Here is a 22,357-nt window from a genome sequence, read left to right as displayed (position 1 = left end):
AAGAGAAGGCAGCTCAGAGACAGCTCAGCTCAGCAGCCCTCCCCAGTTCCCTGCCCCGTTTCCCACCCCCACCCCGGAGCTCTGTGGCCAGTGGCCGAGGCCTTTCCGGACCTCGAGCCCTCGGCTCCCCCAAGTTCTGCGCGTTCCGCGTGGGCGGCCTCAGTTCCCCCTTCTGCAGAACGGGCGGGTGGCCCAGCCTCCGCGCCCCGGGGCGCTGCGGGGGCGGGGCGGAGGGCTCCGAGGGCGGCCGGAAGGGGTGTGAGTGCGGGGGCGGGCCCCGCGCCGCCCCGCCCCGGGGAGTGAGCCCGGCGCGCAGCATCCTGGCGGGGGCCCCGGCCGCCGCCGCCACTGCCGTCGGGGAAGGTCCCAGCGCGGTCATGGCCTCGCGCGGCGCCCGTCGGGGTCCGAGCCCCCGGCGCCCCGCGCAGTAGCCCCTCGGAGAGGCGGCCCCCCCCTGTGCCAACGGCGCAGACGGCCGGGCGGGCGGCATGGAGGAGGCGCACCTGCTCCCGGCCGCCGACGTGCTGCGCCGCTTCTCGGTGACGGCCGAGGGCGGCCTGAGCGCGGAGCAGGTGACCTGCGCGCGGGAGCGCTACGGCCCTAACGGTGAGAGCTCGGACCAGGCAGGGGCAGCGGGGCCCTCGCGCGCTGCGGTCTCGGCCCTCCCCCCCAACCCACCCCGGCACGGTGGCCGCGGAGCGGTCCTCGCCCCTCCCAGCCATCGGCCCCCGCGGGCGGGCGGGCAGGAAGCGAGGGCTCCGGAAACCTCTGCAGACGCTTTTGGGGCTCCCGGCGGGGCCGCGCTGCACCTTCGCCGGGGAAGGAGGTGCGGGTTCCGGGTTCGGAGACCGGACGCCTGGCTCCCCCACCCCGATCTCCTCCCTCGGGGCCCAGGGACCTGTGCGGCCCTTCCGGGCTTCCCACCTCCATCCCGGTCGCGGTCCACTCCCGCAGGTCCTCGCCCACCTCCGTCGCCGCTCCGCGCTGCATCCCCGCGCTGCCGCAGCCCGCCGGAGTCCGGCAGGTGCGCACACCGAGGTCAGCTGGAGGGGGACCAGCCGGAGACCCTGAGGTCCCGCCTCCCAGCTGACCCCGAGGGTCTCCCTCGAGGGCTCAATAAAACGCCCGGAAGGTGCAGCTTGTCAGCTGGCAGCTTGGGTGCCCCCACCCCCATCCCCAGGTCTTCCTCTTTCTGCCACCCCGGGCGGATGTGGCTGGCGGGAGTCGGTGGTGGGGGCTTTGAACTGCTGAGGCGGGAGACCCACCTCCCTGCAGGGTGGCAGGTTCGAGGCCACGCAGTGGGAGTTGCTTGGGGAGGCCTTTCCTTCCTGGGTGACCTGGAGCCACGCCCGCCCCGTCTCTGATCTGGAGGGAGCCTTGGGCGCTGTTGCTGTCTGGGAGAGCAAGGTGTCATCCTTTCTTGTGTTCAATGGCATGTGGAATTCTCCCCCGGCCCGAAGGCGCTGGCCAGTGCCTGTACTGTCCAGACGTGGCCCTGGGAAGGTGGAAGATGCAGAGGTCCCTCCCCAAGTCACTTCCAGGCAGGATTTTACCCCCTTCGTCCACCCCTAGGGCTCGGGGTCCCTAGGGGTCCAGAGAGAAATGTCATCTCCATCCCCAGCGTGCAGATCTTTCAGATCTTGGGGACTCACCCTGGCAGGGCTCCCCTCCAGCCAGAGGGGAAGTTCTCTGGCTGGTGTGTCTCACTGCCCAGGGCTGGCTTGAAAATTGCAAAGAGCTGTCAGAAAGGGAGCTTTGGGTTTTGTATTGGTTTATGACAACCACCTCTTATATAAATATTATCTTTCTGGAGCAGAAATCCTTTTTCAAAAAAATTAGCTGCTATATTTAGTTGAGCTGTGGGAGGAACTAGGGAGATAAATATTATTTAATATCCCCCATTAGTGACTTGGCAGGCAGGGTGTCCTTGCCGGAGGAGTGCAGGGCAAGCTGGGCTGGTCCCCCAGCTCATGGGTTGAGGGGGGCGGTCAGGGCAGCAGAGCTGGGGTTCCACCGCCTCCTCTGTGTGGCCTCCCGCTCGGGGAGTCCTGATTCCCAAAGGAAACTGGAGGCCCAGCCCTTCTCCAGAACCGTACAGAGGTTGCCCTGCCTTACCCTGGCCAACACCCTTCTCCTTTCTGGCCCTTTCTGGCCCCCATGTCTCCCTGAAGAGGGGAAGCTGACTGAGACGAGGGAGCCTTAGTTCTCCCCCGTGTTGTCTGGTTTAGGTGAGAGGATTTTAGGGTGCCCTGGCCGGTGATGGATAAGGATGTCGGTGCAGTGTGTAGGTCCAGAGAGGTGGATGTGCGTTTTGGGGAGGGCGGTAGGAAAAGTTGGGGAGCGGCTATTCCTGGGCTCCTCCAGTTCCACTGTGCTTTGATGGTAGTAAAAATAAAAGCTAATGTTTACTGAGTATTTACTCTGTGCCAGGCACTGGTCTTAGCACTTTTCATCTCTTGTCTTCTTTCCTTTCTAAAAACAACTGCTGTCATCCCCATTTTACAGAGGGGGTAACTGAGGCACCAGGAGGTTAGACAGGTTACCTAAGGTCACCTAGTAAATGGAGCTAATCCTGGGTGCCTGCCCCTCTCTGGGTCTCGCTTTCCCTGTCAGTTCAAGGGGGTCACAGTTTCTGCAGACTCTGGGACCCTGGAGTAGGGGCCTGTGCTCGGAGCTGGGGTCAGCTAGACAGGAGCTAGTGGAACCTTCTGCTCACCTTTTCCCTGCACCAACCCCCCCCCACCCCCACCCCTGCTCCTCCAAGGGCTTTTTCCTCAGGAAGCATTCCAGGGCTCTGGAAGTCCTCAGATGAGGAGAAGGGAGCTCTTCCTGCCTCAGGGTCTCCTCCCCTCCCAGCCCTGGCCTGAGGAGGAAGCCTGGGCACCCCACACGGCCTATGGAGTGAGGCTGACAGGGTTTCAGGCCCTAGCTCTGCCCCTTCATAGCTGTGCAATCCTGGACCAACTGCTTTGCCTCTCTGTGCCTCTATTTGCTCATTGTCAGTGAGGCTACGATAGGACCTGTGCCACAGAGTTATTTGTGAGTGTTTGCGTACACTGAGCCCTCACTTATTGTGGCAGGGGAGGAGCCTGGCGTGGCTCTGGGCCAGAAGCCGGCGCTGGGGGGGAGGGGGGGGGCGGGACCTGCCGGTGGAGGGGACACCCCAGGGACTAGTGTCCCCCCCACCCCAGGAGTCTATGCACCTGCAAAGTCGTTAGTGCTAGAAACCACAAGGAAGTCATTTGCTTAAGTCCTAAAGTTCTCAAGTTCTGCAGGCAGAGGAGGGTGTGGGGTCCTTCTCCCCGTCCTCTGAGCGGGGAGGGGGCCGTCCGTCAGTGAGTGTGCCTGGAGTTGTTCCCCCACGCCCTCACTGTCCCCCCATCTGTCTGCACCCCAGCATGTAGCCATGCCCTCTGAGGCCTCGACCAGGCAGTAAGTGGGAGGCTCCTGGCCTCTTGTGAGCCCATCTTTCTCGGCAGGTCCCAGAGGTGCCCAGGGTGGGGTGTGCAGGGGGGATTTCTACAAGCTTTCAACTGATTTTTTTGTTTTGTTTGTTTTTGACCATGGCTTGTGGGATCTTAATTCCCTGACCAAGGATTGAACCCAGGCCTTGGGCAGTGAGAGTGTGGAGTCCTAACCACTGGACCGTCAGGGAATTCCCTCAACTTATTTTTTGAATAAAAATGGGCACACAGTGCCACATGCAAAAAGTCCCCAAGGTGTAGGGTAAATGCTCCCCAGCCCTGTCCCCACAAACCCCTCCCGGCAGCCCTAGTGTCTCCTTCCCAAGATATCCTGTGCGCACACACCTCTGGGTCTGTGATCGGTGGTCTTTTTTTACGTGAAAGGGAGTGGATTTTGAGGGCCTTTTGCCCCTCTTCTCCTTGTGACAGTCACTCTTGAGGATGGTTCCATGTGGAGCATCCTTGGGCTTTCTAGTGGCTTCGCAGAGCTTCTTCACATGGCCGTTCAGCGTTTCTTCCCTCTGGCTTCTCATGGGTTTAGGGTTTGTGTGAAGCCTCTGTTATCACACACATAAGGCGTATCCTTGTCCTCATGTCATTTCACACTCTGAAAATCACAAAAGGACAGATTCCTAGAAGTGGAATTGATGGGTCCAAGGAAGTGTGTATTTTCCATGTTGACAGCTGTTGCCACACTGTTCTTCATAAAGTTGCACCAGTTGGCCTACCTGTTTCCCCACCACCCCACCAACACACTACCTTATCAGATGCCAATCTGAGAGAAGGTGGCCTCTCACAGTCTTCCTTTGCATTTTTCTTTTTGCAAATCCTATTGGGCATTTTACTGTATATATTTAGGAGCCCTTGACCCTCTTTGTGTCCATGGATGGGCTGCCTATCATTCCTGCTGGACGTGAGCCTCGGCAGGAGGCAGGACTGGGTTGGGCCATCACCCCCCAAAGCGCCCTTAACCCAGAGCCCAGAGATATAGGGGTCAGGTGAGGTCCCTGGAGGTCTCTGCCGGGAAGGGGCAGTGTTTTGGTTTAAGGGGGCTGGTGGAGGGGCTGTGACGGGGGCAGGCGCCTGCCTTCCTGGGCCTCAGCCTGCCCATCTGTGCAGTGGGTCCTGGAGCTCCAGGGCCACCACGTGGGAGGGATGGTCTTGATTTAGATTCCTGCGGGTGGTGACTTGGCTGTGACCTTATCTCCTGCCCTCAGCCTAGGCACCCACTTCCTTGGCCCCCCTGTTGTCTGTAGGGCAGAGACACGACCCTGAGATCCCCTATAGGGGCTTCACAGGTGTGAAGAGCCTTCAGGCTTCACCCTAGTTCTCACACCTTTGTTGGGCAGCCTTGGCACACCCCCCCCCCCGCCCCTCTGCACCAGCCCTGCCCCTGTAGAACCCCAAGCCCGTGTACCAGCAGCTCTCTGAGGCATGGCCAGGTGAGCCCACAGTACCGTGGGTACACAGTTGCCTTGCCAACACTTCACCTCTGGGGCCTGGTCAGCCAGGTAGGACTGACCACTCCAGGTGGGGCCTGGAGACCAGGGACAGGCCAGGCAGGTGGGGTGGGGTCTGCCCAGGCAAGGCCTCTCCCTGACTTTGCAAATGAGAGTTTAATTGCTCTGCAAATTTACCTTTAAGGAAGACCTTGGTGAGCACTCACCTCACCCGGCTGGAACCTGGCTAGAACCAACATTTAGAAGCCGAAATACCAGTTTCCAATGGAGGAAGGAGTAGAGGGGGGAATTAAGGGAGCAGGTGGTGAGTGGAGCTTGGGGGCAGTCTTGGCCTTGCACCTCCCTTCTCCTGGACTCTGGGCTGTGCCCCAAGGGCTGAACCGTGGGGCAAGTGAATAAACAATTCTGTGAGGCTCTGGGTGGACTTAGGGATGACTCAGCCTCTGCCTGAGTACCTAGAGGTATGCCGGTGCTGGAGCAGGAGGTAACATTGATGACCAGCGAGAGAAGGACTCTTCCAGGAAGCCCTCCTGGAAGTTCCGATGAGGAAATGGGGAGGTACCCTGCACAGAAGGGACTCTGAAAGCAAAATCTTGGAGCGGGGCAAAACCAGGGGCAGCCCTGAGGCATCTTGCTTGGCGGGTGGAGGGAAGGCTGGCCATCTAAGATATGAGAGTGATTCTGGACAGGTGAGTCCAGGAAGGTCTTGAAGGTTGGTCTTTATCTTATAGGCCCAGGAGAGCCACGGAAGATCAGTGAGCAGGGTAGGGTCATTCATTCATTCTATTTTATTGAGTGCCCACTGTGTGCCAAGTGCTGTCCCAGGTGCTAGGGATACAGGAACTTCTGTTCACTGTTGTCATGGCTAAGGTTTGCTGAGCATTCACCATGCGCTGTGCTTCATACATGTTATACAACCTCATGAGGTGGTTGCTGTTATTATCCTCATTTTCCAGACAGGGAAACTGAGGCACAGTCAGGCTTAAAGTGACTTGCCCATGGTCACAGAACTACCGAGATAATAGGATTTGAACTCCAGTCCTTGGACCAGATTCTCTGCTCTAAGCCGCCAAGTTTCTCTGATCACATTCCAGGACCCTACAGGCCAGCCCCGCATCGGGTATCTGTGGACAGGGAATGATTCAGTCTGGCAAGAGTTCTGCAGAGTAGGGTTTGGTCAGGAGAGGTCACCATATGAACGATTCAGGCAATACTGGGGGGAGTCATATGCCCCCAGATTGGCCCAGCGGGAGTCTGGGAGGGGTGGCACCTCTTGTTATGGTCCTGGCCCATGAGGCTTGGTGGATGGCATCAAGAGATGGGGCATTCTCCTTGGAAGGGCCAGCTGATGATGGCTTCCAGCCCAACAGTCAGGACATGGGAGATTATGATCCTTCCGGTGATCTTGACCGGGGGAGGCTCAGGGACCACTGGGGTGGGAAGTCAGGACAGTCTAGGAGTGAGTGCAAGAGGTCCAGAGCACGGGTTCGAGAGCCAGACTGCCCGAGCTCAAAACCCTTCCCTGCCACTCCCAGCTGTGTGACCGTGAGGTAGGCACTCAGCCTCTCTGCGCTTCTGCTCTGTAAAATGGGAGTAATAATCACATCCTCTTTCCTGGCTTGTTTGAGAATCGCACCAGAGCAGTGCACATGAGGAGGCGATCATCCTGTCTGTGGAGCACCTCCTCACATGTTAGGCGCACACCGCGCTGCCGTTCCTCTCTGGAGATGAAGTAGGCATGGGGCACACTGCTTGGTATAGGAGTGCTCAGTTGCTCGGCCGTGTCTGATTCTTTGTGGCCCCATGGACTGTAGGCCGCCAGACTCCTCTGTCCATGGAATTTCCCAGGCAGGAATACTGGAGTGGGGTGCCATTGCCTTCTTTAGGGGATCTTCCCGACCCAGAGATCGAACCCACCTCTCTTGCCTCTTGGGCATTAGCAAGTGGATTCTTTATCACTAGTGCCATCTCGGAAGTTCTTTGGTATATATAGTAGGTGCTTAATAACTGTGACTCAGTAATGATAATAATGCTTATTCACACAGCAGCCTGCAGGGAGGGGGTGGTACTCCATCTTCCAAATGAGGCCCAGGGCCCCCCGGGGAGGCAGCTGCTCAGGCAGGACTGGAAGCCCGTGCATTTCAGGAGCAGGGACGGGCCCTCCTGCACGGATAGGTGGGGCATCTGCAGTGACCTCATGGCTTACTGAGCCTGCCCATGCCTTGCTCTACCCCTGTAGAGGCCAGATCTGGGGAGAAGAGGGTATCGGTCAGGATCGGCCAGGTTATCCTGCATTACAACCCCCAGATTTCAGTGGCTTGAAACAATCCAGGTCATCTCTTGCTCACAGTGTGTACACACACCTCCGTGCAGCTGAGTGTCTCCTGACTCTGACTCAGGTTCACAAGCAGATACTGTCACACAGGTGCTGGTTGCTAGAGCAGAGGGTCAGAGAGCTCCAGACTGTGTGGTCCAGTGGAGCAGCCACTAGCCTTGCGTGGCTGTTTGAGGTTCAGTGAATGAAAATTAATTTAAAATATACCTACTGGGACTTTCCTGGCTGTCCAGTGGCTTAAGACTCGGCTGCCAACGCAGGGGGCCCAAGTTTGATCCCTTGTCAAGGAACTAGATTCCACATGCCACAGTGAAGATGGAAGATCCCACACGCTGCCACCAAGGCCTGGCACAGCAAAATGATTAAATATTTTTAAATAATAATAAAGGAAAAAAATGTAGCTACTTAGTCACAGGAGCTACATTCCCAGTGCTCAATAGCCCCATGTGGCTGGTGGCTACCATATCAGACAGCATGGCTGTAGGACTCTTCCATCACCGCAGGAAGTTCCACTGGATGGTGCCATTCGCCAACAGTTCTACATTCCAGCCCAAACTAACACACATCCTTCTTTTTGCAACTCGAATGGGAAGATGGGACGTGCAGTCCTACTCTGTGTCCACACAGTGGGGAGAATGAGAAGCCCCGGGGGGATAGCGTGATAACGACCACCAAGTGTGGACTTTGGATCTGGCAGCAGAAGGGGACAGTCAGGTGGAAGGGGAGAGGGAGGAGACCCGGTGAGACCAGCAGGTGGAGGGCAGTTTGCAGTGGGGAGTAGAGCTGGTGGCTGCTTCCCAGGTGTTCAGATGGTAAACTGCCTGCCTGCAATGTGGGAGACCCAGGTTCGATCCCTGGGTTGGGAAGATCCCCTGGAGAAGGAAATGGCAACCCACTCCAATTTTCCACTCTTGCCTGGAAAATTCCATGGATGGAGGAGCCTGGTAAGCTATAGTCCATGGGGTCGCCAAGAGTTGGACACGACTGAGCAACTTCACTCGCTAGAGCTGTTATGTTCCTGAACAGGTCTCCCAACCCTAGGCCTCACCCCTATCCAGAAAAAATGCCCTGAGGTGGCCTCGAGGCTACACGCCAGCAGAGGGAGGGGCTAGGTAAACCGAGGGAGGGATTCAGGTGAGACTTGCAGATAAACTCTTCTTTAAGTCAGGAATCCTAAAGACACCTGCAGAGGTTGAGGGGTTGAGGTCAGGAATCCTAAAGACACCTGCAGAGGTTGAGGGGTTGAGGAACTCCAAGCAGACATGTGCTCTGAGGCTGGGGCATGGCTGAGATGACCTCTAAAGGACCCTGCTCCATTGGAGAATTGGCCCAGAAACCAGGGCTGGCCCTCCTCCTGCCTTTCCTGTTCGCTTTAGCTAAATAGATCAGAAGAAAAAGGTCTGTTTGATTTTAATCTCAACGCAGGACACTGGAGATTACATTTTCCACGGAAAATGTCAGCTGTTGCCTAAAATAGGACTTTGGAGAAAATGCTAGAAAGTGTATTTTTAGGTTATATGTTTTCCTCCTGGATTCCTGCGGCCCACTGGGCTGCTCAGTACTCCCCATGGTTCAGCTGCCAGGTGCAGACCCCAGACCTTCCAAACAGGTGGTCAGGGTAGGGGCCGCCCGTGGGAAAAAGTGCTAGCTGGTGCTTAAGCTAGAAGCAGGTGGGCAGAGGCAAGGACCCATGTCAGTGAGGAGGAGGAAGAGCCAGCCTGGGGTGGGGCCTCGGGGTCTGCGTTGCTAACAAGCTCCCGGGTGACCCTGAAGCTGCTGGCCTAGGGACTGTCCTGGGAATAGCACAGGACAAAAGGAGACAGGGACAGTTAGGCTCGATCTGAGAGAGCCCTCTGACAGCCCTGGGCAGGTCCTGAGATCAGCAGAAGGAGGGAGAAACCCGTCCAGGGCCCCTTCTCACAGACCCACTGTTCTGCCTGTAGTCCGAGTCCCCGGTCGGCAAAGAAGACTCCTCGAAACAATGCAACTTGCAATAGGGGAATTTGTTACTGACTCGAGCCAGGGCCTCCTGCCCTCACCAAGTGTGTGAGGACGAAAAGGCCCCGAGCCCCAGTTCTCTCGGGTATTTATTAGGTCAAAAAAGCAGCAGGTAGTTGGCGCAAGCGGATTGGTTACACAGTTGCAAGGTAATTTTTGTTGGCCCAACGTGGGGCTTTCAGCTTTCCCCTGATAGGTTCCCTTTTTCTTGCTAGACATATGTTGATTGGCTCCAGGAGGCCTGATAATTATGTTACCCCGGGAAACCAGGCCTACTCCTAATCTAGGCTGCCTGTCATGGCGTTAGCCGTGACAGCCTCACACCACAAACACCCTTGCTTGCTGTGTGACCTTGTTCAAGCCACACATCCACTCCGGACCTCAGTTCTTGCACCTGCAAGACGGGATCGGCATCCCCACCCACCTCCCCTTTAGGCTGTTGGGAAGATTCCCAGACTCAGCTACTGGGGCAGCCAGCTCCACCTGTAACATGGGTGCTCCAGGACCTGGAGGAGATGAAAGTGGAGCCTGTAAGGGGACAGTAGGTCCTTGTGGTGTTTGGAGACATGGTTCTTCAAAATAGCCTGTGGGTCTGGGTCTCGGCAGGCTGGCTGGGTCCTCTCTGAGCCTGCTGGAGCAGAGGGCCTGGGAGGGGACAAGCTGACAGTCAGCCTCCCGGAACTGAAGCCCGGGGCGCTGGCTGCTGAGGTCGTGCCCAGGGAGCCCCGGGTGGGGTGGGCAGTGCTGCGGGCCTTATCCCCTTGGTCCTGGAGAAGCAGGTGTGTCAGAGGTGGCCTGAGCCAGTTTTCTCAATTTGAACGAAGGGGCCACCCTACCGTGGGTAGGGGGACATTGAACAGGACTGGGTGGGCATCTGAGAAAGGGCAGTGCAGGGAGCCCTGAGAGCTATCAACTCCCTGTGTGACCTCAGGGTTCCCATCTCCTCCAGGTCTCAGTTTCCCCTCTGTGCAATGGAGGAGGAACTGGCGTGGATGGTCTGGAGGACCCTGGCTCAATTCTTGCCCCAGGATGAGTCAGGTCACATTAGGCCATCTTCAACCAGAGTCAGGTGGGGGAGGGATGTGAAAGTATCCGGGCTCAAACCACGTGTTCTGTGACCTCAGAAACCTGGGGGGAATGTGTCCTGCCCATCGTGGGGGTTTTGGTGGGCATCGCAGGGAAGGGACTGCTCAGACTCCGCTCGGTAACCGAGTCATTTCTTGTCTCCTCATGGCTCCTGTGGCTGCCTGGATCCTGCAGAACTCCCGACTGAGGAAGGTGAGGCTGGGGGCTAGGGCGGCCTGCAAGGGCACCAGATGACACCCCGGGCCAGTCACCGTCAGGCGGTGTCCTCCCCTCCCAGGCAGGTGGGGCCTGGCTGAGTCCCCAGCGTTGCCCCACTGTGCCTCTCAGGGCCTCGGATTCTCCCCATTCAAATGGGAGGGAGGGAATGGGCCACCGCAGCTCTGCATGGACGCGGTCGGTCAGGAGCCCAGCCCTCATGCGGTGCTCCCGTTCGCAGGGAAGTCCCTGTGGGAGCTCGTGCTGGAACAGTTCGAGGACCTCCTGGTTCGAATCCTGCTGCTGGCCGCCCTGGTCTCCTTCGTAAGTAGCCCTTTCCCACGGCATCAGGCAGCCTGGGCTGGGGAGCGGGTCCAGGCAGTGCTCAGAGGCCCAGGCTCTGAGCCACAGGCTGTCCTCTCGGCTATGGGCATCCCTGGGCCCCTGTCCATCCCCTTTGTTGTTCAGTTGCTCAGTTGTGTCTGACTGTTTGTGACCCCATGAACTGCAGCATGCCAGGCTTCCCTATCCTTCAATAATATCTCCCAGAGTTTGCTCAAATTTATGTCCATTGGGTTGGTGATACCATCTAACCATCTCATCCTCTGTGACCCCGTTCTCCTGTCCTCAATTTTTCCCAGCATCAGGGTCTTTTCCAATGAGTTGGCTCTTCCAATCAGGTGGCCAAAGTATTGGAACTTCAGCTTCAGCATTTCCTTTAGGATTAACTGGTTTGATCTCCTTGCAGTCCAAAGGACTCTCAAGAGTCTTCTCTAGCACCACAGTTTGAAAGCATCAGTTCTTTGCCCAGCCCCTGCCCTTGCCCAAATTCTAGTAACCCCCACAGTGGACTCCCGGCTCTCATCTGTCCCCTCCAGCCCCTCTTCCACCCTGGCTTTCAGAGTGAGCTTGCAAAAGCACACCTGACCCCACCCCTCCCTGCCTTAGTGCAGGGTTTCTCAGCAACAACACCATTGGCTTCTTGGACCAGACAATTCTCTGTGTCAGGGGCTGTCCTGTGTACTGTAGAGTGTTTAGCAGCATCCCTGGCCTCTGCCCACCAGATGCCATTAGCACCCCATGGTTGTGATAGTCATGTCTACGGATATTGCCGAATGTGGGGGGTGAATCCCCCGGGGTGAGAGCGTATGCAACACCTTCCATCGCTCCTCAGAGAGACTTTGGACTTCAACCTCCCGCAGCTGCCTCCTGGCTGCTGCTCCTCATTGCTGACCCCCATGCGCCATGCCTAGGCTCCTTCTGGACCCGCAGGGCCATGGGCCCAGGGTGGAGTGGTGGGGAGGGGGGCATTGGTGGCTGAGCAGCAGAGACCCAAGGGTCATGCAAGCAATGGAGTCCAGAGGGTGGTTGTGACTCCTGCTCCCAGCCCTGCCCTGACGTCTGACCATCCTGGACACTCACTGTCCTTTGAAAAGTCTATGCAGGCCGGTGCCCAATACAGCCAAGCCAAAAGGGTTCTGGTACCCCCTCCTTAGAACAGATGGACACATGGAGGCCTGGAGAAGATGACAAGTACCCACTTGGGCCAGGAGGTGGGAACAGACTGGAACCAGGTCTCCCGCCTCCAGGCCTGGGCTCTGGCTGGTCCTCTGACCATGGTCCTCTGACCAAAGGGCCATGAACCTGAATTTGCAGCAGGATCACCTGGGCTGCTTCAAACAGATTGCTGGGGTCCACCCCAGAGTTTCTGACTCAGTAGGTTTGGGATGGACCCCAATAATTTGCATTTCTGACAGGTTCCCAGGTGATGCTGCTGCTGGTCTGGGCCCCACACTTGGAGAACCACAGTCAGGCCAACAGTGGCCCCACAACCCTGAGAGTGGGTGGGGTGGGTCGTGGGCTGTGGCGGTCACTACCTGGAGGGAGTAGTGACCAAGCCAAGGCCTTCTGAGAGCAGACCTCTCCAAGTCCAGGGCTCCCCAGGGGTACTTCCTCCCAAATGGGAGCAGACAGACCCAGTGTACACAGGAAATGGCAGGCAGACCCTGGCCCATGGCATAGCTGCCACTCACCAGCTCTGATCCCAACAGGTCCTGGCCTGGTTTGAGGAGGGCGAGGAGACCACGACAGCCTTCGTGGAGCCCCTGGTCATCATGCTGATCCTTGTGGCCAATGCGATCGTGGGCGTGTGGCAGGTGGGAGACTCGGGGGTGGGGCTGCGTCCTGGGGTCTCCCAGCTGCTCGGTGTCACCTTCACCGGGTCCTGGAACCCTGCAGGTCCTTCTGCTTCCAGATCCATCCCAGGCCCCAAGGGGTGTTCTACCAAGGGGGTGGCCTGCTAGGGCCAGCAGGGATAGACAGCCTTCCTGCCTCTGCAGGAACGCAACGCAGAGAGTGCCATCGAGGCCCTCAAGGAGTATGAACCTGAGATGGGCAAGGTGATACGCGCGGACCGCAAGGGTGTGCAACGCATCCGTGCCCGGGACATCGTCCCCGGAGACATCGTGGAAGTGGCAGGTGCTTCGGGGGTATTCTCCTTGCATTATGAGACGCTAATGAGCCCACTCTTCTCTTTCTGACTGTATGTTGTAGAGGGGGGCTGTTGGATCCCTCTGCAGCTCTTTAGCCAGAACCCCATCAGATGGATAAGGGGACTGTAAGCCAGGGGACAGCTCATGCTGCCTCCCAGCCTGGGCCTTGGCTTCCAGGAGCCCTGCTGGCTTTCCTGGGAAGGGGTGCCCAGAGCCACACTCAGCCAAGCCGCTCTCCCTCCACAGTGGGAGACAAAGTGCCTGCCGACCTCCGTCTCATCGACATCAAGTCCACCACGCTGAGAGTGGACCAGTCCATCCTGACCGGTGAGGCCCAGAGGCCAGGGGACGGGAGGACTTCACACGGGGCTTCTCGTTTCTTTTTTAAAGTATTTATTTATGTATGTGTGTATTTGTCTACACCAGGTCTTAGTTGTGATTGTGATCTTTAGTTGCGGCACGTGGGATCTAGTACCCCGACCAGGGACTGAACCCAGGCACCCTGCAAAGGGGAGTGTGGAGTCTCAGTCACTGGACCACCAGGGAAGTCCCGGGCTTCTCATTTCTGATTCCATATCCAGGTGAATCTGTGTCTGTGACCAAGCACACGGACGCCATCCCGGACCCCAGAGCTGTCAACCAGGACAAGAAGAACATGCTGTTTTCTGTAAGTGCCTTATAATAAAAATAATAACATTTAGATGAATCAGTTAAAGCCCTGTGGGAAAGAACCTCACAATCATTGAGAATACATGGAAATTTCTAGTAATAATAATAGCTGTGTTTACTGGAGGCTGTTTGCTTGGCCCTGTTCTAAGACCTTTACCTGTATTAATTTATTTTATACTCACATCATCTTTGAAATGAGTGCACTTGTCTGCATTTTCCAGCAAGGAAACAAGGCACAGAGAGGTTAAGTAAGTTTCCCAAGGTCACACAGCCAGTGAGCGGCAGAGCTGGGATGTGGACTCAGCCATCTGACCCTAGAGTTTTTCTCCTGCCTGCTAGGCTTATCCTGCTTTAAGCTGGAGAGGGGCAGAGCTTGTGTATAGTCACTCAACGGAGTCCTCGAGAGAGAGGCGCATTGCCACAATGGTGGAGGATGTCAGGAACCATTCGTTTCTCAGATAAGAAAACTGATCCCTAAGAGAAGACACCAGGGAGAGTGTCTGCTCAGGGAGAGTGATGGGGTTCAGCTCTGGGGGAAAGGATCAGCCCCTGTGGCCCCAGAGAGACCTAACCAGTGATGCTCATGGGCTGCCTAACAACAGCCTGAAGCCGAGCACAGAGGCCACAAAGAGGGGTCAAGCCAACTGGCAGTGGCCCTGGGCGCTAAGTTATAAGGTGTCCCCAGAAGTGAACAGAAAGGGAGAAAGCAATATTCACCCGCAGCTCTGCTTGAGGGGAGCGCCCTGCCAAGGTGCCCGGAAGCTTTGGATAAGCTGCTTTGGGTGGGGAGGGGACACCAAGGGGCATGCTCAGGCATCAGCACCCATCACAGGAGACTTCCTAAGGAGGGTGCTCTGGCTAACTGCAGGCCGTTTCCTTGGCAGTGCATGCGTGTTTAGTTGCTCAGTCGTGTCTGACTCTTTGCGACCCGCCAGGCTCCTCTGTCCATGGGATCTCCCCGGCAAGAATACTGGAGTGGGGTGCCATTTCCTCTTCCAGGGGATCTTTCTCATCCAGGAGTCAAACCTGGGCCTTCTGCATTGCAAGCAGATTCTTTACCACTAGTGCCTGGGAATCCCTTCCTTAGCAGAGGGGCCTGCCTGTATGTGGGGGCAGGAGTTGCATGGCTCAGGGCAGAAGAAATACCGAGGCTGCCAGCACCTACCTCTCCAGCCTTGACACGGGGCACCCATCTGAAGGGGATGAGTTATGAGCCTCCCCTTAATAGCTGTGTCTCTTGCTTCTGCTGGACCATTTTACAGCAAAGAACACGGAGGATCACGCTGGCCAGCCCTTGCATCAGGGCTTGGGGATCCTACTGGGCCCTTCGGGATGGATGGACTTAAGTGCAGATTTTCTGGATTCTTCAGTAAATACTGTTTAAAACTGTTTACCTGAGATCACAGCAGCACCCCTGTGTGGCTGTCTTGGTTGGGTATGAACCTCATTTTAATGGGTTGGTGCTGTGCTGTTCTGTCAGTATCAGCTGTTGCTGCCTCTGTGCCAGACCCCATGCTGGCACTGGGAATGTGGCACCAGACCAAGTCCCTGCCTTCATAGAGTTGACACTATCAAGGCGATGACAGTCATAACTCCAGATGACATAGCTGCATATGTCTGGGAGCACTAAGTGACGTGGAGAAAGAGAAAGCCAAGGAGCGGGAAGAGAGCCCAAATCCCAGCCTGAAGGGGCCAGGGGTCCTGGGCCCCTGCTGAGGTGCCAACCAGCCCCTTTGCTCATCCCTCTCTCGGCCAGGGCACCAACATTGCATCGGGCAAGGCGGTGGGTGTGGCAGTGGCCACGGGCCTGCACACAGAGCTGGGTAAGATCCGCAGTCAGATGGCCGCCGTGGAGCCAGAGCGGACGCCCCTGCAGCAGAAGCTGGACGAGTTTGGGCGGCAGCTGTCTCGCGCTATCTCTGTGATCTGCATGGCCGTGTGGGTCATTAACATCGGTCACTTTGCCGATCCCGCCCATGGCGGCTCCTGGCTTCGAGGTGCTGTCTACTACTTCAAGATCGCTGTGGCCCTGGCTGTGGCTGCCATCCCCGAGGGGCTCCCGGCTGTCATCACTACTTGCCTAGCACTGGGCACGCGGCGCATGGCCCGTAAGAATGCCATTGTGCGGAGTCTGCCCTCTGTGGAGACCCTGGGCTGCACCTCGGTGATCTGCTCAGACAAGACGGGCACGCTCACCACCAATCAGATGTCGGTCTGCCGGGTGAGTGGCTGCAGCCAGCTTAGGTGTTGCTGTGTGATGCTTGGCAGGCTGGGCTACCTCTCTGGGCCACTCCCCAACTCCAGAGAGGGAGGAGAGAACATGTGCGCTGCCCCATGGTGGGAAGCAGATCCAGGTTTTCCTGGGGCAGAGCAGCAAAGCCTGGCTGGACATGCATCATTTGGACACATGTGTCACTCTAGGGTCTTGGCAGGCCTCGCAGGCCATCTGCGAACCTCAGTTTCCTCATCTGAAGTTTGGGTGTGCAAGCCCTGCCAGGTGACCATAAAGGACATAGGGGAGGGTCAAGCACAGCCTGGGCATCCGAGCCAAGCCGGGCCTGGACCCAGGTTTTATCCTGCTCCACCGTGACGCTCTGTGGTCAGTGCCTGTCACCCGATACACCAGCTCCGGTGACCTGGGAAGGACCCAGGCAGGAATTATTCATTCCCTGGCACTCGATCCTAGATCCTGGGCTGCTGCCCACATGCTCCAGGGAGTCTGGCTGAGACTCCACCAGGTCTCTGGGGGGTAGAGGAGTGGGTGGGGTGATGCTGAAGGCTGTGGGTTTCCCATTCTCCCAGGCCCCCTGATCACTCCTCTCCCACCCCTGCTCCCATAAAACCCTGGAAACCCACGCTCTGTGTCTGAGACCTTAGTCCCCCACAAAAGCGCACCAGAGGCTGCCGCAGGGACCGGGGCACCAGCTCACTTTGCTGCCTGCAGCTCCTGACCTGCTAGAATCCCTAGTAGGACTTCATTTGATCAGTACTACCAGGGATTCTGAAACAATGGTTTGAAAAACACATGAGCACACCCTTGTGCCCCCCAGATGTTCGTGGTAGCCGAGGCCGGAGCGGGTACCTGCCGTTTGCACGAGTTCACCATCTCAGGCACCACGTATGCCCCGGAGGGCGAAGTGTGAGTGCTCGGCGAAGGGGCACAGGTGGGCGGGGTTTACGGGTGGGCGGGGCTACGTAGGACAACTGTTGAGAGTTGTCATTGGTGAGGCCTCCTGGGGGCGGGGCCAACATACTGGGCATCGCCCAGGGGCGGGGCCAAGAACCCAGTTCTGACCGCTCTGGCTCCACAGGCGTCAGGGAGAGCGGCGAGTGCGCTGCGGGCAGTTTGATGGGCTGGTGGAGCTGGCGACCATCTGTGCCCTGTGCAATGATTCAGCGCTGGACTACAACGAGGTGGGCCCCTACCCACTTTCAGTGACTTCCCTAGTATCCAGGCGCTCAGAACAGACCTTTCTCCCAGAGTATCCAAGCTCCCAGGACTGGAGGTCCCTGCCCCTTGGGAGTGCCACACCCCAGGAACACTGCCATTCTCGTCCACTCCACACTGCCCCGCCTCCTTCTTCCTCAGTTTGGCTTCAGAACCTGCTCTGGGGCTCTTGGGCTGTGGGGGACTGTAATGTAAAAGATAGAAAGGCCAGGGATGCCTGGGAGAAGAGGTTTGGGGGACAAACACTAGGAAGTGTTTAAAGCAAAAGGCACAGCCCAGAAACGGCCCACAGGCCACTATAACCTAATGTGATCTAGGCAGTGAACGCTCTTCCTTGTGGCTGGAGCAGAAGCACGGTGCACGTGGGAGGCTCTTCGCCCCTGAGTGGGGGCACTTGGCCAGACCAAGTCAGTCTGATGCCCAGCTGAGGGCAGCAAACAGACAGCAAAGGGTTTAGAGCAGGAGGGTGATATGGTCAGATCTACATTCACAGACGATCGCCTAGGTCTCAGTGTGGAGGACAGAACAGACTGGGCAAGACCGGGTCCAGGGAGCCCTGTGTGGTCACCCGGGCCCGAGAAGTGTCAGCTGAGTCCTGGCTGGGGCTTCAGGAAGAGGGGAGAAGGCATGGGTTGGAGAGAGTTTGGAGCCAAGATCCTGGGATTTGGTGACCAGTTAGGTGAAAGAGGGAGAGGAGCTCAGGTAGCTTCTAGCTGCATTCTGGCTGGAACAGTCACTGGAGTGCACGTATAGAGAGACGGAGAGGTAGACTGAGGGTCCGAAGGGAACCAAGTCCAACAGGCAGCAACTGCGTGAGTGGGTGTGGAGCTCAAGAGGGAGGGAGCAGTGACCTGGGCGGGCCCTGACCGTGGTGAGCCTGTGAAGAGTGGTGGAGGCAGGGGCATATGAGGCCTCAAGGAGAGAAGGGGGAGGGAAGGAGCAGGGCCTGGGAGCTCCAAGGGTCAGGGAGTGAGTGGGAGGTGAGGCCAGGGGTCGCCCCTGCCCTCACTCCCTGTACCTGGCCCCCCCTAGACCAAGGGTGTGTATGAGAAGGTGGGAGAGGCCACGGAGACAGCCCTGACCTGCCTGGTGGAGAAGATGAATGTTTTTGACACGGACCTGCAGGCTCTCTCCCAGGTGGAGCGAGCTGGCGCCTGCAATGCGGTGAGCAGTGTGGCTGGGGCTTCTGGGGCATCAGGAGAAGGGAGAGAGGAGAAGGGAGTCCTGGGAGGGTTCTGGGAGGAGGAAGGACCTCAGATGCCTACCTAGTAAGACTGGCCTAGGGAGAAAAGAGAAGAACAGCTGAGTGTGGGCAAGGACTTGGAGTCAGAAATTACCCAGCCTGGTCAGGAAATGGCAACTCTGGGGCATTTCTGAGGCTGGAGAGGGAGACGGAGGCCTTGAATGTCAGGGTTAGAGGAGGATAGATTCACCACCGTGCAGGGAGCAAGAGGCTCTTCACGGGGCCGAGCAGCTGGTGAGGAAGCAGCCAGAATCCCTGGCCCTGCCCCTCAAGCCTTGACCCGCCCGGGCCCCGCAGGTCATCAAGCAGCTGATGCAGAAGGAGTTCACCCTGGAGTTCTCCCGAGACCGGAAGTCCATGTCAGTGTACTGCACGCCCACCCGCCCTGGCCTGGCGGCCCAGGGCAGCAAAATGTTTGTGAAGGTGGGCCTGCCCGACCGGCCTGGGGCCTCTGCACACCTGGGGTCCCCAGGGGCCTGCTCTCCAGTCCTCTGACAAGCCAGAACCTGCAGCCATGGGACACTGGGGGAGGTGGGAGACCCTCGGCAAAGGGATAACTCCAGAATGAGGGTGGTCAGCCTGCCACGGGGAACTGGGAAGGGGGCCCAGGTGTGGGGCAGGTACAACCTGGGCCAGATGCTGAGGCCTGCCTGTGGTCCCAGGTCTGATCTGAGAGGCGCTGCCTTGCCACATGACCTCGGGGTCACCGTGCTGCCACGTGGGCCTTGGGTCCCCGTCTGAATATCGGGTCAGGCTGGACTGTGTCAGGAGCCCTTTTGCTCCTGATGGGGACTGTTGAAGAGGTTGGTGTCCAGACTTGGTGCTTTGTGTCTTGGAAACAGTCCTAAGGAGAAAAGGAACCAGCTCCATCCAGACTCTTGTCCATAGTCCTTCCTGTCACTGATATTGAATCTGAAGTAGGAGTCAGATTAAAGCAAAATCTTTAAAATCTGCTTTAAAACCTGCAGTGGGGGATTTTAACCTTTTTTAAAACAAAAAGCTTCTGTATTGGGAGTTTGGGCTTCTTAAAATACCTAGTATTTGACCATATATATATATATATATATATATATATATGTATATGTGTGTGTGTGTGTGTATGCATGTATGTATATATATCAAGGGACTTCCGTGACATTCCAGTGGTTGAGACTCTGCACTTTCACTGCAGGAGGTTCAGGTTCCATTCCTGGTCGAGGAGCTAGGATCCCGCATGCCCTGTGACTCGGCCACAAAAAACAAACAAAACCCCCTAGTGTTTGGGACACCTTTTGGGGAGAGGGAGGAGGCACTGATGGAGGATTCAGAGGTTCTTTCCAGGCCTGGGATGAGGTCCAGGGTGAGACCCCAAGGCCAGTGAGAAGCCTGGCACCCCACGACCACCCTCCAGAGCCATATCCCCCACACCCTCAGCCGGGTTCTGTTTCCGGTCCCTGAGCAGGGCTCAGCCCACTTCCCGATGCAGAGCACCCTACAGAATTGGAATCATGGGAGCACCAGCCTGGCAAGGCAGCAGGGTCTGCAGGAGGGTGCCATTCCCACCCCGTCCCCCAAAATGCTGCGTCAGGCCTTCTCAGCTTCAAGCTAATTGCCAGGGTGGGGGGATGTTCTGCTGGGGGCTTCACATGGCATCACACTCTATGTGAGCGCCCCCTACCCTCTGGGCTCTCTTACTGTGGGGCCCACTTGGTTCCTGCTCCAACCTTCTTAAAGATGGATTCTGTTGTGTCCCTTATTGTGTGTCTCCTTGGGTGACCTTACTTACCTGCGATCTAGGCCTCAACTCACAGTTAAGCAGGAGGGAGGGGAGGGTTCCCGACTGACCCAGTTGTCTCCTCCCCTGTCCCGCTGCTGCAGGGGGCTCCTGAGAGTGTGATTGAGCGCTGCAGCTCGGTCCGTGTGGGGAGCCGCACAGTACCTCTGGACACCACCTCCAGGGAGCAGATCCTGGCCACGGTCAAGGATTGGGGCTCAGGTTTGGACACGCTGCGCTGCTTGGCACTGGCCACCCGGGACATGCCGCTGAGGAAGGAGGACATGCAGCTGGATGACTGCAGCAAGTTTGTGCAGTACGAGGTGGGTGCTGGAACCCCAGGGCCGTGTGTCCACCTGCAGCACGAGGTGGGTGTGCAATAGGAGGTGGGTGTTGGGGCCCCGGGCCCATGTGTCCGCCTGTGGCGCTGGGCAGGTGGCAGGTTGAGGATGGGTCCAGGCCCCGCTGGCATCTACCCCCTCCCTACAGACGGACCTGACCTTCGTGGGCTGCGTGGGCATGCTGGACCCTCCGAGGCCCGAGGTGGCTGCCTGCATCGCACGCTGCCACCAGGCAGGCATCCGTGTGGTCATGATCACAGGGGACAACAAAGCCACAGCTGTGGCCATCTGCCGCCGGCTTGGCATCTTCGAGGACACGGAGGACGTGACAGGCAAGGCCTACACGGGCCGTGAATTCGATGACCTCAGCCCCGAGCAGCAGCGCCACGCCTGCCGCACGGCCCGCTGCTTTGCCCGGGTGGAGCCCGCCCACAAGTCCCGCATTGTGGAGAACCTGCAGTCCTTTAATGAGATCACTGCCATGGTGAGGCACAAGCTGGGAGCCTGGGGGAGGTGACGGGCTGGGGTATGGTGGGAAGCACTGACCACAGGGCTTAGAGCAACTGGCCAACCCCTGCCTCTGCTTCATTCTTATTTTTCCCAACATCTTATTTCAAAAAATTTCAAGCCCAGAGAGAAATTGAAATGATTTTTATAGTGAATGCCTGTAAATATCTGCCATCTAGAGTCTATAAATAGTATAGGTATATTTGCTTTATCACATACCTGTCTACCCATCTTTAATCCATCTTTTCTTAATGCATTTCAGACTCAGTTGTAGACATCACTACACTTTGCCCTCGCACAGGAGAGGGAACTTTACCATCAACCCATGAGGTTCCTTTATGAACCCTCTCCATCCGGCCCCCAGCCACAACTCGCAATCTCTGCTCTGATTTTTTTTTTTTTCATCTTGGATTATTTTGCCTCTCGTGGATTTTCACATGAGTGGGATCATACAGCATTTGCTGTTTGTGTCTGGCTTTTTTGCTTTGAGGTTTATCCATGTTGTTGAGGGATTCAGTACCATGATTTTTCACTTCTTTTTCAGTGGCATTACACTGTGTAATACCAGTCTCTTCACCCCTTCACCTCTGAATGAACACTTGGTTTGGTCTCAGTTTTTGTTCTGTCTCATTCTTGATTGCTGACCTTTTCATCAACACTGATCTTATTCTTAACCTTGATCTCACTCCCCCCTGTCTTGACCTCAGTTTATAATCTTGACCTCCAGCCTGTCCCAGTCTTTTACATTGACCTCAATCCTTATATATGGCTCAGTCTTGACCTGATAATGATCTGGGCACCAATCTTGACTTGACTACAACTGTAAACTTGTTCTTGGCCCTTATTTTTGACTTTCACACTGACTTGGTCCCTGACCTCAACCTTAAACATCTTAAACTGATCCTTTACTCAATTCAACCTTGATACAGGTTCCAGTCTTGACCTGGACCCTGATATGATCCCTGATGTTGACCCCCCCCCTCAATCTATTACTTTATGTGGGCCTCAATTTTGATCTGGCCTTCAATCTTGACCTTGACATCAACTCTAACTTCTACCATGACATCATTCCTGAGAGAAACCTTAGACTTGACTTATCTCTCCCTTAATCTAGTTTTTTATCTTGAACATGAGTCCATTCTTGACCCTGTCTTTCACCTTGGCTCCAACCTTCACCTTAACTACAACCCCTAACTGACCCTTCATCTGGGCCATGACCTTCACCTCATTCCTGACTTGACCTTAACTTTGTCCTTCACCTCAGTTTGATTTTCTACCCCACATCCCACCTTGATTTCATCCTTGCCCTCAGTGTGACTCGCCTTCTTCCCGTCCTCACCTCACCATCTTCTCTGACCTTAAACTT

At 56.7% G+C, this 22,357-nt stretch overlaps 1 protein-coding gene across 4 annotated transcripts in view; it reads left to right on the top strand.

Annotated features, from left to right (window-relative positions):
- The first annotated feature begins 364 nt into the window (after positions 1-364).
- Positions 365-22,357, top strand: part of ATP2A3 (ATPase sarcoplasmic/endoplasmic reticulum Ca2+ transporting 3) — a 34,333-nt gene continuing 12,340 nt past the window's right edge. Inside the window, exons 1-14 of one of the 4 annotated variants that reach the window (XM_061143147.1) lie at positions 365-606; positions 10,518-10,535; positions 10,780-10,862; positions 12,590-12,694; positions 12,878-13,016; positions 13,277-13,357; positions 13,612-13,697; positions 15,456-15,920; positions 16,750-16,838; positions 17,011-17,113; positions 18,180-18,311; positions 18,688-18,813; positions 20,248-20,466; positions 20,633-20,968. In XM_061143147.1, the coding sequence (XP_060999130.1) occupies positions 489-606; positions 10,518-10,535; positions 10,780-10,862; positions 12,590-12,694; positions 12,878-13,016; positions 13,277-13,357; positions 13,612-13,697; positions 15,456-15,920; positions 16,750-16,838; positions 17,011-17,113; positions 18,180-18,311; positions 18,688-18,813; positions 20,248-20,466; positions 20,633-20,968 (2,100 nt within the window). In that variant the 5' untranslated portion in view covers positions 365-488. The remainder of the gene's footprint in view (positions 607-10,517; positions 10,536-10,779; positions 10,863-12,589; positions 12,695-12,877; positions 13,017-13,276; positions 13,358-13,611; positions 13,698-15,455; positions 15,921-16,749; positions 16,839-17,010; positions 17,114-18,179; positions 18,312-18,687; positions 18,814-20,247; positions 20,467-20,632; positions 20,969-22,357) is intronic. The other 3 variants (XM_061143146.1, XM_061143145.1, XM_061143143.1) reach the window with 3 other exon arrangements.

Source organism: Dama dama, chromosome 5, assembly GCF_033118175.1.
Source record: "Dama dama isolate Ldn47 chromosome 5, ASM3311817v1, whole genome shotgun sequence".
Taxonomy (NCBI): Eukaryota; Metazoa; Chordata; class Mammalia; order Artiodactyla; family Cervidae; genus Dama; species Dama dama.
Note: the sequence above shows the minus strand (reverse complement) of the source record. Positions and strands in the feature narration are given on the sequence as shown.